At 40.6% G+C, this 14,488-nt stretch overlaps 1 protein-coding gene across 2 annotated transcripts in view; it reads right to left on the bottom strand.

Annotated features, from left to right (window-relative positions):
• Nucleotides 1–2,075: 2,075 nt before the first annotated feature.
• The window catches only part of wtip (WT1 interacting protein), a 31,589-nt gene continuing 19,176 nt past the window's right edge, over nt 2,076–14,488 (bottom strand). For both annotated transcript variants that reach the window (XM_088993034.1, XM_088993033.1), the window contains exons 5-10: nt 12,047–12,114; nt 11,522–11,584; nt 10,131–10,261; nt 8,873–8,924; nt 8,722–8,790; nt 2,076–6,569 (exon numbers count right to left, since the gene is read on the bottom strand). In XM_088993034.1, the coding sequence (XP_088849160.1) occupies nt 6,417–6,569; nt 8,722–8,790; nt 8,873–8,924; nt 10,131–10,261; nt 11,522–11,584; nt 12,047–12,114 (536 nt within the window). In that variant the 3' untranslated portion in view covers nt 2,076–6,416. The remainder of the gene's footprint in view (nt 6,570–8,721; nt 8,791–8,872; nt 8,925–10,130; nt 10,262–11,521; nt 11,585–12,046; nt 12,115–14,488) is intronic.

Below are 14,488 nucleotides of genomic sequence, written 5' to 3'. Positions count from 1 at the left end.
TCTATCTATCTATCTATCTATCTATCTATCTATCTATCTATCTATCTATCTATCTATCTATCTATCTATCTATCTATCTATCCATCCATCTCTTTATCTACTTATTTATCCACCTATCTACCGACCGAACTACTTACCAACCGATAGACCTACCTATCTATCTTGCTCTTTATCTATCTATCTATCTATCTATCTATCTATCTATCTATCTATCTATCTATCTATCTATCTATCTATCTATCTATCTATCTATCTATCTATCTATCTATCTATCTATCTACTGACCGACCGACCTATCTATCTATCTATCTATCTATCTATCTATCTATCTATCTATCTATCTATCTATCTATCTATCTATCTATCTATCTATCTATCTATCTATCTATCTATCTATCTATCTATCTATCCCTTGATCTACCTATCTATCTACCTATCTACCAACCGACCTACCTACCTACCAATCGACCTGCCCATCTATCTATCTTGCTCTTTATCTACCTATCTACCTATCTACCGACCTACCTATCTATCTAACTGGTGATCTAGCTCGCGCTCTAGCTAGCGATCTAGCTAGCAATCTATTACTGTATTACTACACTACATTACTTTACATATGAAACTACCTCACTTTACATTTATAATTTACATGTATTGTCAATTGTCAGTTTTTTTAAGCCACATATTAAGTGCCTTGCACGCTGGGTCCGAGAGGACAGTAATTTCATCTGAGCTGTATGTCATGCATATTAGCATATTTGACAATAAAGCTGACATTGACTATCTAGCTAGCCATCTAGCTAGCGAGCTATCTAGCTAGTGATCTATCTATATAGCAATCTAGCTATCTAGACATCTAGCTATCTATTCATCCATCTATTTATTTTGTAGTTTTTTTCTTCATTTCTCCAATTACAGTACGCATATTTGGTTTCGCTATTTATTTTTCACTTGCTGGCAGTGTGAGAGAGAGAAAGAGAGCAAGGTAGTCTTTTGTACATTGTGACAGAGCTCACCTCACCTCACACACACACACACACGCACACACACACACACACACACACGCACGCACGCGCACACACACACACACACACACACACACACACACACACACACACACACACACACACACACACACACACACACACACACACACACACACACACACACACACACACACATAAAGGATGCTTTGTGCCATAAACAGCCTAACTGTCAACCAACACTAGTGCGCTATCCAAATGTTGGGCCCAAGGAGAGGGCACACTGCAACACACTATACTGGCTCAAAAAAACATGAACACACACACACACACACACACACACACACGCACACGCACACACACACACTCCTGTTTCAATGGTTTTGTGAGGTCCGGATCATTCCAGATAAGGAGTGAGGACCACCGTTATTGATAAGTTTAAAGAAGAACCAGTGTTACATTTGAACACTAAACGTCACGCCATTTCCCACTTCAACTTCTTTAAAATCAAAGAAATAAAAGTGGACTTGAAACTGAAATACCACCAGGAGTGAGGTTTCTGAATGGGTACATTCAAAGTCCTCACCCCTGTAGTGAATTTGGTTAAAATATCGTTTGACTTTTTGTGGTATGAACTTTTTCCTCTCATTAACCTCACACACACACACACAGACATAAACACACGCAGTGAGTAAAAAGTGTGTGTATCCGAGTGAAATGAAAATACACACCAAAAAATCATTTTGGGTGAATTTGTGAGGACCTTTCTGAAACTTTAACAAATGCATATATAGACCCTGTAGAAGCCTTTAGAATGAAAAACGTGTGAGGACCGCCCAAAAGGTCCTCACTTGTCAAAAATGTCGTCACTACGTATGGTATGAAATATCAGTGGTCCTCACAAGACTAGTCATACAAACACACACACACAAAATGTGTGTGTGATGCGCACCTCGTGGAGCTGAAACGAGAGAGCGAGACGAAAGGGATGTGTTGTTGTGCTGATGTTGAAAGTATGTCCACGTACACAAAACTTTCTGCTTGTTCTTTGGAAACACGACGGATTTCAACTAAAGAATCAGAACGTTGAAATTAGCTACAAAACCACTTTATTGAATAGCAGATTATGTCCTCTACAGTTAAAACGATACATCCTGGCTTCTTTTTAATACATTAAATAATTTGTTTTTTTTTTTCTCCATGTTTAGATAAATAGCTCTAGTCTTTTTTTTCTTATCAACCATCTAGGTAATAATCATCATTTAAAAAAAAATCATGTGACATGTGCTTTGTGGCAACTAACCAGTCGGAGGAGTCGACCGTCCTCTCCTCTCTTTCCGATAAAAACAAAAAGTACAAAACTAGACTCTTTATGTACAAGGGATGCTAAACGCGTGCTAGTATTTTGTTTGGAAACATAAAAATAATCATTATAAGAATAATAACTATGATAATAACAAATAATAAAGGTAACTGAACGAACATAAGGCGATGGTGGGAATGTCGTGTCGAAACAATCATTTGCGTTACATTCGCGTCATGATAAGTTAGTTGTTTGTGGTCAGTGTGTCGTTCATGGACATGTTCTAAGTCAGTAGTATTGAGCGGGAACAAGATGGCGTCCGTCGCCACCATCTTGCACCTGAGAGGCGGAGCCGAGGTGAACTTTGGCCAATCAGAGCCAAGGAACTCTCGAACAGGTATGTACAGTACAGAATGTCTCCATTTTGTGTGGGTTTAAGTCAACAGTGCCAAATGACGTGGATTTTGATATCAGTTGACTCCGCCAAGGAAGTCCTGTCTTTAATATTTTTTTATAGATCTATTTTTAATAATTGTGGAGGAAAAAAACACAAACAAATAAGCCTATATTTGAAGTCGAAGTGAATTTGAGAAACAGTGATACTTTGGTTTACGAACTTAATTGGTTCACAGAGTGTGTAAGGCGAAAAGTGTGTATGCCAAAAATTAATTTCCCATAGGAAACAATTAAAATGAGAATAATCCGTTCCCAGGTCCCCATAAAACATAATTTTCTACTTTCTAATTTTCTAAGCCTTAAAACTACACAAAATATACCTTATTTTATGTATAATAAATGTGCTATGGTATTATAATTAAATAAATAAACTATCCTGTACAATAGAGTCGTTTTATTTACCTTTGTGATGGTCGTTGATGGCTTGATGGAATGGAGTGGCCGGTTTCATCAGCATTAAACACTTACGTTTATTAAACGTAGCCTTCTTCTTTCCTCATCTTGAGGAATGATCCCTTGTAGGTGCTTTCTCTGCAATAATTTTACCTTGTTCCTCATCAATTGTGTTCTGTTTAGCTGGGTTGATAGCTTTTTGCATCAAGTGTACATATGGCTTGTGCGGGTTATTTGTGGAGCCTGATTGAAAGGAATTTTAACCTTGCAGTCTACACTCTGCCTTTGAACTATCACATTTGAAACAAGTCCAAATTTCACTGTTTTCTATCCATTTACTCACTCTCTCTCTGTCGTCTGCCTGTGTCTTAATGTTTAAACCACCTCCCCTCACTGCTGCGTTCTTGACCAATCATGTGGCTTTAACCAAAGACTGGGGGCAGGGAATAGAGGACAAAAAAATGTTGGCTGCCATTTTCTTTTTGGGAGAACGGGCTCATTCGCGAACGACACATCACTCATTGTGGCAGCTCCGTGTGTATCCCGAAAAATAGTACGTATGCCAAGGTAAAATTGTCATAAATTTAACATTCGTAAACCAAAACGTTCGTAGGCCGAGGGGTTCGTAAACCGAGGTATCACTGTATTAGAATTTTTTCTTACTCAGATGGAAAAAAAATGTTAATTACAAAATTAAAAATAATAATCATAATTCTTCCAGCTCGAGTGTATTTAGCCAAATAAAACTGGATTTCAAAAATTTGACCAACATAATCATGATCGGATTGACCACATTTACTATTCATAATAGGCCAAATTAAATCAAAGCATCAACTTGAACTGTCAAAATAAAAATGGAAGTTAAATCCAGATTGAATTTTACAACTGAATATTTACATGGCGATTTTATTTGATGCGTTTAGAAGTTCAGATCCAAAGGATGTTAAATCAGTGGGTATCTAATTGTAAAATCTGATTTGCTTATTGCGCTTTGTTGCAGTTTCAGTTGTTGTTAAAGCGCTATATCAATCAATATGTATTGTATTGTATTGTATTGCACTGTACGTTACTGTACGTTACTGTACTGTACGTTACTGTACTGTACTGTACTTAATTTGCAAATGTACCTATTGTGGGACTATTAAAGACTTTCGTATTGTATTGTATTGTATTGTGTTGCTTCTTTTTTGATGATGTCTGCCTGTAATGTGAATTCAACATTCTGGTCAAATGTCACAATTTTTTGTTCCAAGTCCATTTTAAGCCTTGGCAGAGGTCTTGGTGAAGCAAAACAGATATTGGCGGGATCCCAGCCTGGCGCAGATCAAGGTGGTCCTGCCACCGGTGCACCAACTTGGCCAAAAAAAAACAAAAAAAAAAAACAGCTAGGTTGGGTAAAAGTGCCAATAAAAAAAAGACATTTTGACACTCATTAGCGCCAGCCAATGACGCCTTTGGAAAAAAAAAATTCGGGTGGGACCAGCAACACCGGGTTTCCAAAGACATTGACAAAACCCTGCCGTTCAGTATTGCGCTGAAATGGCATGAGGACAGCAACACTTTACACCAGGGGTGTCAAAGTCATTTTTTGCCGCGGGCCACATTGTAGTTATGGTTTCCTCTCGAGGGCCGTTATGAATTTGGGGAACCCATTAGAATGTTTAAATCCCTTCAAATATTACATATAGAGCACACAGCAAATTAATGAATAACTCGTTTTCAAATCTGAAGTCAAGAATAATGACTTTTATTGTGGTTGACATCCAAAAATATGAAATTTTGGCTCAGATTTTAGCAATCATCATGGAATTTAACAAGTTTGATTTGCTTTCGCGGGCCGAAAAAAATGATGTGGCGGGCCGGTTTGGCCCGCGGGCCTTGACTTTGACACCTGTGCTTTACACCGTAGCTGAGTGTGTGTATGTGTGTGTGTATGTATGGCAATCGATATGTGTCCAGCATTTTCCTCATTAAACGAGTGAATCTCTACAGATCTTGTTTAAAGATGTCTAGGCGGGAACGTCAGTGTTAACGGAAAGGGTTGCTACAGGGTGAGGCTTGATGGTGGGCACCCGTTCGGTATTAGCAGCCACATGGAGAACCCTCTCTGAAGGCAAAACATAGCCACATTGGTGAGAAGGTTTCTTCAGCCGTCATCTGTACTTCTTTGAAGGTGTCGGACGTTTCGCTTCTTATCCAAGAGGCTTCGTCAGCGAACCTAAATTTTTGCTGGTAGTTTTGGTCCGATATATATATCCCTACAGTCAAGACGTGGCGGTGCCAGACTCTGCTATGATTGTTCCCTGCTCTCAGGTTGGGTGTGTACTAAATCGCCATGGTGGGGTGAGGTTCAATTTGGATTGTTCCTACAACAGACTTCTTAGGCAACATAGGCTTAGTTATGCTGACGAGGTGATACCAGAGCAAATGGGGCAATCAGGTCGGTCGTAGACCCCATACTCAGGCAGGACAATAGAAGTGATCAGTCAAGACAATAGAAGTAATCAGTCAGGACAATAGAAGTAATCAGTGTAGCCGCAGGGAGTAGTCCTCTGCTCCCCCCACCCCACCCCAACCTGAGAGCACGGACCAATCATAGCAGAGTCTGTAATATAAGACCAATCTACCAGCAAAATATTTTAGTTTCATCGATGGACCACTCCTGTACGACTGAGAGCTTAAACAGACGTATAGCCACATTGGGGTATTCCCTTCCGGCCAGCGATGGCCCCCTCTGGGCGATAGTTATTTATTTGTATGAAGTGTTGGGGGGGGGGGACACCATGAAATGGGGAGAGGATGGGTTGAGGGGGTCTGTAATCTCATTGGTGGATGGGAGCAGCATAGTAAATCCATCATGCAGACGTCCCATAGAAGCTTGATCCAGTAGGTGGGTAAGGTTGGGGTGTCTCCATCTCATACTAAGGTGACGGGTGATATCCGAGAGAATCTTAACGGTCTAGCCAAGAGGGGAGTCGTAAGAGTGGGTCATTAAAGGCAGAAAAAGATGTTGAAAAGTTGGTACAGGTTAGCATCCTCGCCCACCTTGGGGTTGGTTACTCCCCTTCCCAAGGTCAAAGCAGGTCACTGGGAGACAGGCACGACATGGCCTCATCATGGCTGACTGGTCCAGCCAGCGTTAGCGAATCCATAACTCGGGCACTACGCAAGGACACCCCAACTTGGGTGTCCAGCATGGGTGAGGCAGGTTGGCATCTCGACCCACGTGAGGGTGCAGACGGGAGGGTTTGCAGCACCCCCTTTTTTATTCCGCCTTACCCTCACAGCTCGGTGACATGAAGCGGGTAGCTGGGAGGCGGGTGCCCCGGAACCTCAGACTGCAGTCGACGGATGTGGCAGCTGTGGCAGAGCAGGTGGCTGTCCAGAGGGTAACAGCGATGACCCTCTTCGTCGTTGAGCTGGAGGCCGCAATCCTGGTGGAAATAACAAACAAGCAGTTTTAGATCAAGAAAGGAATGAGGCCACAAGGGCAATACAGACGTTCCCCAATTACGAACATTCAAGTTACGAATAACGGTACATTTTGCGGGTACAGTATGTCGAAAAATGTTGGGACAGAGATGCTGTAAATTAGATTTTGTGTTGGATTGGATAGGATTTGCCTTTCTTAGTCTCTAAGTGGAGAAATTTACATTTCACAGCAGCAAAGTGGTGCAAGGAATGAAAGTCGAAAAACAAAATGCAGCAGCTGCTGGAAAGGCAGCCACTCTTGCAGCGTCGTCTTGATGTCAAAAGAACCAAAAAATTAAATAACAAATAAGATGACAAAACAAAGACACAGATAGTCATTCAGTCTTAAGCATTTTCTGTACCCTCTTTGTTACACGAAGCAGTTCCAGATGAAAGAGGAGAGGATCAAAGCATCTCTTCACCAGTGTATCAGGGACATCATGGTGGAATGTGCACGTCAACTACAAGCTAAATGTTGAAAGAAAACATACAGCTGCAGCATCTATTGACGAAATGAGATTGTCTCACATCTCCTGTCCCAGATAAATCCGCTTCAATTCCAAGCCGCGACAATTTCACATATGCATCGGCGCCCTGCGCTGACGCTCCTTTCCTTTCCTCCTATTTCACACCTTTTTCCGGCCGAGCTCGCTAGCGATTGGCTGCGTAGAGTATGTGGGTGGGGAGGAAATCCCACTTCCCAGTTGATGCTCCAGGAGGATGCGATGCATGACAAAAAGTAATGACTGCTGGCACGTCATTCAGTAATGACGTGCCAGCCGTCGTTCTACAGTATTGGTGAATTTATTTTACGACTGTTAGAGCGTCTTCCCCGTTCAGTGTTAGACGTAAACACACATTCCATACAAAGTATCGCACTGAAGCAACTTACGAACAAATTCACCTTACGAACGACCGCTCGGAACGTATCTTGTTCGTAAGGTGAGGAGCGTCTGTATTACCTTCCATTTGCAATTTTTCTCCCTACATTGTGGCCTTGCCTCTAATAACCCCAAAAAAACTTATTTTCCGGTGTATAAGGCGCACCCAAAAGCCTTCATTTTCTTCAAAAGATGACCCTGTGGTTTACATGTGAAATAATATTGAAACACAACAGGTCTCGCAACTACTGTCAACTTCCACGACTCCATTTCCCCCTGTAGAAGAAGTAGTGCGCAACCCCACCATCCACTGTAGCACCTTATAATGCGGTGTGCCTAATATTTGGAAAAATATTCATATATTTACATATATTTAGAAATATATAGAAAAATAATAATATATATTTATATATATTTGTTTTCATTCATTGAAGGCGTGCCTTATACAGGTAACATCCGACTTACGACCAAGTTCCATTCCGACCAAACGGTCGTAAGTCGAAATCCATTCAAAATGTTGAATAGAGACTCGGAGCGTCACCCCCCAGCGCGTTGCAATGGGTGTACGATTAAAATTTTAAAAAATAGGGTGTGGGGGTCATGGTTGTAAGTACGGGTGGTTGTAACTCGAGTTGGTCGTAAGTCAGATGTTACCTGTATGTGAAATAATATTGAGACACAACAGGTCTCGCAACTACTGTCAACTTCCACGACTCCATTTCCCCCGTAGATGAAGTAGTGCGTAACCCCATCCTCTACTGTAGCACATTATAATGCGGTGTGCCTAATACAGTAAAGTCTGGTTATATCGATATCGGATATATCGATAGTCCCGGTTATATCGATACTATTTCTATGCACGCACGGAGAAAATTACATGCAAACAGGGTCGGATATATCGATAGTCCCGGTTATATCGATATTTTTTCGGACTCCCTTCAATATCGATATAACGAGACTTTACTGTATTTGGGAAAAAAATATATATTTACATATTATATTTCAAAATTTTGTTTTCATTCATTGAAGGTGCGCCTTATAGTCCGGTGCGCCTTATATATGGAAAAGGTTTGAAAATACACCATTTATTGGGGTGCGTCTTATACACCAGAAATTACGGTAGCTACAATGCACCTCGTTGACTGAACAAAAAATAAACATCTCCCAACAATAGATGACGATTTGTTCGCATGGTCAATAAAACAACAATCAAAATACGAGAGAGAGATCTCACCTCACAGTGGTAACATTCCACGTGGTAGTCCTTGTCCATCGAAACCACCCGAATGGTCTCCTCTGAGCCCTAATAGGGGGGACACAGTAGGTTTTAAATGTTAAAATGACTAAAATGTTGCAAATGGAAAGCTGGTTTAAATTGGGGGTACCTGAGCTGGGAGAATGGGCTGGTTGCAGGAAGAACACTTTGGAGCGAAAACCCTGCAATGGAAAAGCACTAAGCAACATTGTCCAGCGATGACGGTTAACAAAATTGAATGAAAAAAAACAAAATTGAAAAAAATATTTGGGTTGCCAAAATAAAGTACAAAGATACATTGGCATTCAAATTCGATTGGTTCCCAGACAGAGTGTGTAAGGCAAAAAGTGTGTATCCCAAAAATTAATTTCCCATAGGAAACCATTAAAATGAGAATAATCCGTTCCCACGCCCCATAAAACATAATTTTCTACTTTCTAATTTTCTTATTTAATTTAATATCTTATTTAATTTAATGTTCGTGAACCGAAAAGTTTGTAAGCCAAGGGGTTTGTAAACTGAGGTATCACTGTACATTGAAAATGCTTAATAATAATAAATTCACAGTAGACCTTACATTGATTACAAATAAAAAGGGGCCTGTCCTTTTTTATTAATTTTTCACTTTATTAGATCATACTAAATGACTTTTTGTTTGTTTTATTTTTTAACATCTTGCACTTGACAAGCACTCTATGCGCAGTGGTACCTCAACTTATGAACATTTCTTCAGACAAAATTGTCAAGTTAACTCATTCACTGCCAGACCTGCAAAAATGTGTCCACTCCAGTGCCAGGGTTTTTGTCATTGTCACTCAAATTCCAGGACCCACAGAATATTGAGTTTTAGGACTACATAATAATAATAAGATAAAATTTCAATGCAGCATAAGAAACCTTAGAGTCTCTTTTTTCATCAGAAAACAGTTAATTCTTAAATGATTTGGGTCTGGAGTTATATGAGCTTGAAATGATGGTGGCTGTTCAAAATACAATGCAATATATACATATTGGTTTAATCAGCGCTTTAACAACAGTTGAAGCTGGAACAAAGCGCTAACATGGAAACAAGAGAAATGCTGCCCCCTTATAGAAGCGAAAAAAAAAAAAAAAACAAAGACAGAGGTAATGGCCAGCGCTTTATCGGCACTCACGCATGAAAAAACAAAACCCGGAGCTCTACGTCATATTTTCAATTCCCGAATAAATTCGGGAATGTCAGTGAATGAGTTAAGAAATACCTTGACAGGAAAACATTGCCTGTTGTTACGAACAAAATTTCAAATTACAAAAGGCCCATATATTGAAATATTTCGAGAAATCATGGCGAAAAGAGAAAAAAAAAAATGCCATTTTTTCCCAGGCAGCGTCAGTCGACAGCGTCTTACGTGTGGTAGTCTTTGACACAGTAGATATTGTTCTCCACATCTACAGTGAAGGGCACCCCATCCAGGCCTTCTTTACACACCACACAGCGGAAGCAGCCCGGATGGTAAGACTTGCCGAGCGCCTGGAGAATCTTCATCACCACATAGGAAAACGCATAAGAAGCAGAGTTGAATGTGTGGAATCGATGTATTTCCGATAAAACTTCAGGCTAAACCAAAAAAAATCTAATCACGGGTCATCAGCAAACCGTATACAGTGATACATTGGCTTATGAACTGAATTGGTTCCCAAAGAGAGTGTGTAAGGCGAAAAGTGTGTATCCCAAAAAATAATTTCCCATAGGAAACCATTAAAATGAGAATAATCCATTCCCAGGTCCCCATAAAACATAATTTTCTACTTTCTAATTTTCTAAGCCTTAAAACTACACAAAGTACACCTTATTTTATGTACAATAAATGTCCTATGGTATTATAATTAAAGAAATAAACTGTACTATATAATAAAGTGGTTTTATTTACCTTTGTGATGGTCATTGATGGCTTGATGGAATGGAATATCCGGTTTCATCAGCATTAAACACTTGATGAGGAACATAACCTTCTTTCACCATCTTGAGGAATGATCCCTTTTAGGTGCATTCTCTGCGATAATTTTATCTAGTTCAGGGTTGTCCAAAGTCGGTACTCGAGGGCCGCCGTCCTGCCTGTTTTCCAGCTCTCCCAGGAGCAACGCACCTGATTGAAATCATCAGGACCATTTTGATGCTGCTTCAGAGCGGGCTGATGAGCTGATCATTAGAATCAGGTGCTCCTGGGAGAGCTGGAAAACAGGCAGGACAGCGGCCCTCGAAGACCGACTTTGGACACCCCTGATCTAGTTCCTCATCAATTGTGTTCTGTTTAGCTGGGTTGATAGCTTTTTCCATCAAGTGTACAGATGGCTTGTGCGTGTTGTTTGTGGAGCCTGATTGATGGGATATTTTAACCTTGCAGAATACACTCTGCCTTTGAAGTATCAAAGTTGAAACTCTCTCACTGTCGTTTGCCTGTCTCTTTAATGTTTAAACCACCTCCCGTCAGTGCTGTGTTCTTGACCAATCACATGGCTTTAACCAACGACTGAGGGCGGGGAATAGAGGACCAAAACAAGCCGGCTGCCATTTTCATGTTAGGAGAATGGGCTTGTTCGCGAACGACACATCACTCATTGTGGCAGCTCCGTGTGTATCCCGAAAAATAGTTCGTATGCCAAGGTAAAATTTTCATAAATTTAATGTTCGTAAACCGAAAAGTTCGTAAGCCAAAGGCTTCGTAAACTGCGGTATCACTATAATTGTTTCGTCCTCATTTAAGTGTAGCGGCGTCATCGCTAACGTTAGTTAGCTTACCATCTCCATGATGAGGTGGCCACACACAAAGCACTTCTCGGCCGTCTGCTGGAAACCTGAGTACTGCAGTAAGAAAGCAGAGGCAATATTTAGTATCATTGTTTTTATTTTTCACATCATGGGCAAGAATCCCATTTGCCCTATGTACCACAATACTGTGATAAAGATGTTCGCAACCTTTGTAAAACATTTAATCGAAGAAGCGTGTGCATCTCCACACTCTGGATTGACCATCTGGCAAGCTAATTAACCCCCTCGAGGGAGGTTAATTTCAGGAAAAGCAGCGTGAATTGGATGGGTGTTCCCAAATTCTAATTGCAGTGTCCATATCTGGGTTTGAGTGCCCCAGAGGGGGGAGTGGGGGGGATAAAGAACATTTGCTTATTTCTTTTTTGAATTATAAAACTATGAAAATAAACAGACAGTGATATGCCAGATTTTAAAGACAGTGCAAAGTGGTTTATGTTTTTTCGTGCGCATCTGGATATTTAACATTACCAGGTTGCCTTTGTACAAACGACTTACCAAAAAGTCTTCCTCGCAGTAAACCTTCCCGTTAACATTGTAGAAGGCTTTTCCTCGCAACCTTCGCCCTAAGGTGGGAAAGAAAATACAATACATGAACAACGTGAATGTGAAACTTTTAGGAAGTGACCAATAAAGGATGAACTGTAGGTATATTTTTGCTTTTTTTCTGACAATTTTCCCCTCAAATGGATTTATTTTGAACATTGGACTTAAATCGGCTCAAGAAGACAGCAGCAGGTCTAGCGCAGAGCAGATGGCCCGGCCCAAAGTAGGCTACATTGTGCCACAACTTAATTACTCTGACCGTTGATCTCAATAGGAATCCATTCACGATCAATACAGCAGACTGCTCGAAACCCCACCCCCCAACCCCTGACCCCCACTGTTGCGCCAGCCGCCCCAAAACACACCCTCTCCGCCTGCTCTTCCGTGCATTGTGTGAGCCGCTCACACAATGCGCTGAGAATAGCCAAATGGAGACAGGAAGTAAATCATAGACACATGAAGGATGTTGAAAGGCTTTTAGGACATTTCAGAAGTTTTGCGTGACACTCGAAAAGTTGTTTATATCATGAGCATTTGTGCTTTAAATGTGTTTTTGGTGGCGGCATGGCAACGTTACAGTTGCAAAAGGCGCTGGGTTTCTATCTTGGTTTTTGTGGGCTGTTTACTGTTGAGCAGCGGCCATTTTGGTTTGAGGAAGCTATTTCAGCAGATTTAAAGGGACTCCTATTTTGACAAATTCTTACAAGGAAATTTGACCATAGAAGTCCTGGTCGTAAGCAGGGATGTAGGTGAGCTAAACTAAATTGTGATGGTTTTTCGCTGAGACCATCAAATATGGGTGTCAACATTTGATGACTATTCAAAATGGCGCCTATGAAGGCCAATGGAAGAAAATAAATCAGTCCCCGTGACCAGCTACGCATATCAATGTGAAATTTGGGTTGGATGCCAATGTTGACGAAGTGCATAAAAAAAGTCGAAAGGACCAATTCTGACTATGAGCTGGAAGTTGGACATTTTGATTTGAAGCAGCCATTTTGTGCGAATTTTAGAGTTCTTATTTTGAGAACTCTCTTATAGAGATTAAGTTATTTTCTTATTCAAAGCTGATTTGTTGATGGCAACAGCACAAAAAAGGAAATTTGGAGAAGGTTAAAAAGTTAATCAATCTCTGGAGTTTGGCTGATTCAAAAGTAGATTTTGGGCATTGAAAAAATGTTGGGGAGCCTTGACCGAGGGCAACCATTTAGTAAAACTGTATTATTTTATCACTGGTCATAAATATGATTTAATGATTAAAGCGCAACCGACGTCTCCGGACAAGTTGTGTCCATAATTTGTAAAATGGCTTCAAATGACTTCTACTGAGCATATTTTAATAAGATTCCACTGCATATATATATTTTACGTTTTAAGACTCGCGCTGAATATTCAGGAAGTCTTGTTTTTGAGTTGGTGACGAGTCCGTACGTGACGTCACTAAAGGAACGAAAAAAAAAAGACGCATTGTAGCGGTCCTTCCATCACGTCAATGTATTTTGCTGTAATGTTTGGAAGGAATTTATCAGCCTGTGGAAACGGAGGTGGCCACAGGAGGTCGCCATTTTGTGCCTCTTTTTTTGGTGAGAAATTTCCCCTCAATGTTGCCTCAAAATGACAGGGAAGAACTTCTTTAATTTTAAGCAGATTCTTTACTTACAGACAGTGTAGGTGTTCAAATAGGCGGAAGGCAAAGGCAGAAGTAGTCGCCGAAACATGTCAGCTATTTGAACACCTACACTGTCTGTAAGTAAAGAATCTGCTTAAAATTAGATATCAAGTAGACAGGATGAACTTAGTACAACGAATAACTTCTTTAATTTGCAAACATGTATGCTTTCCTCTTCAGAACTATTTGAATCATATTCATAACTGGATGAGTAACAAGAAAGCATCTTCTCCGAATCTGAAGCCATTGTTTTAAGTCATTTTTATTGGTGTTTTGCATTTGAATAAAAATATCATACTGCGTGTTTGGGGTATTTTAGATGCTATAAAACGTTTTTCTGATGTCAGTCAAGAAACAAAAAAAGTGACGTCGGTTGTCCTTTAAACTTCCTGTTGTACCCCGACATTGAGCTAAATTCCCACGACCAAGTTTTAAATTAATGACTCCTGAGTCCGATCTAAAGGGAAAAATCTGTAACAGACTTCTTGCGCCCACCCCATCCCTCCTGCATCTTTCAGGGCACTCCCCATTCAAATTCATTTAACACTGCGCCTCATCACTGCGGCAGCGTGATGACTTCACTCGAGGCTGGTGAGAGGGTATGGGTTTAGGGGTTGGGGGGGGGGCAATGTCGAGGATCATAAATCTACAGCGTTAGTCGCGATTTAATTGTTGTCCCTGGCCACCGTTGATTTAATGGCTAAAAAGGTCCTCTCGTTGAACAT

This window comes from Hippocampus bargibanti, linkage group LG03 (assembly GCF_051943395.1).
Source record: "Hippocampus bargibanti isolate YZ-2025 linkage group LG03, ASM5194339v1, whole genome shotgun sequence".
Taxonomy (NCBI): Eukaryota; Metazoa; Chordata; class Actinopteri; order Syngnathiformes; family Syngnathidae; genus Hippocampus; species Hippocampus bargibanti.
This window is presented reverse-complemented; position numbering and strand designations above follow the sequence as displayed.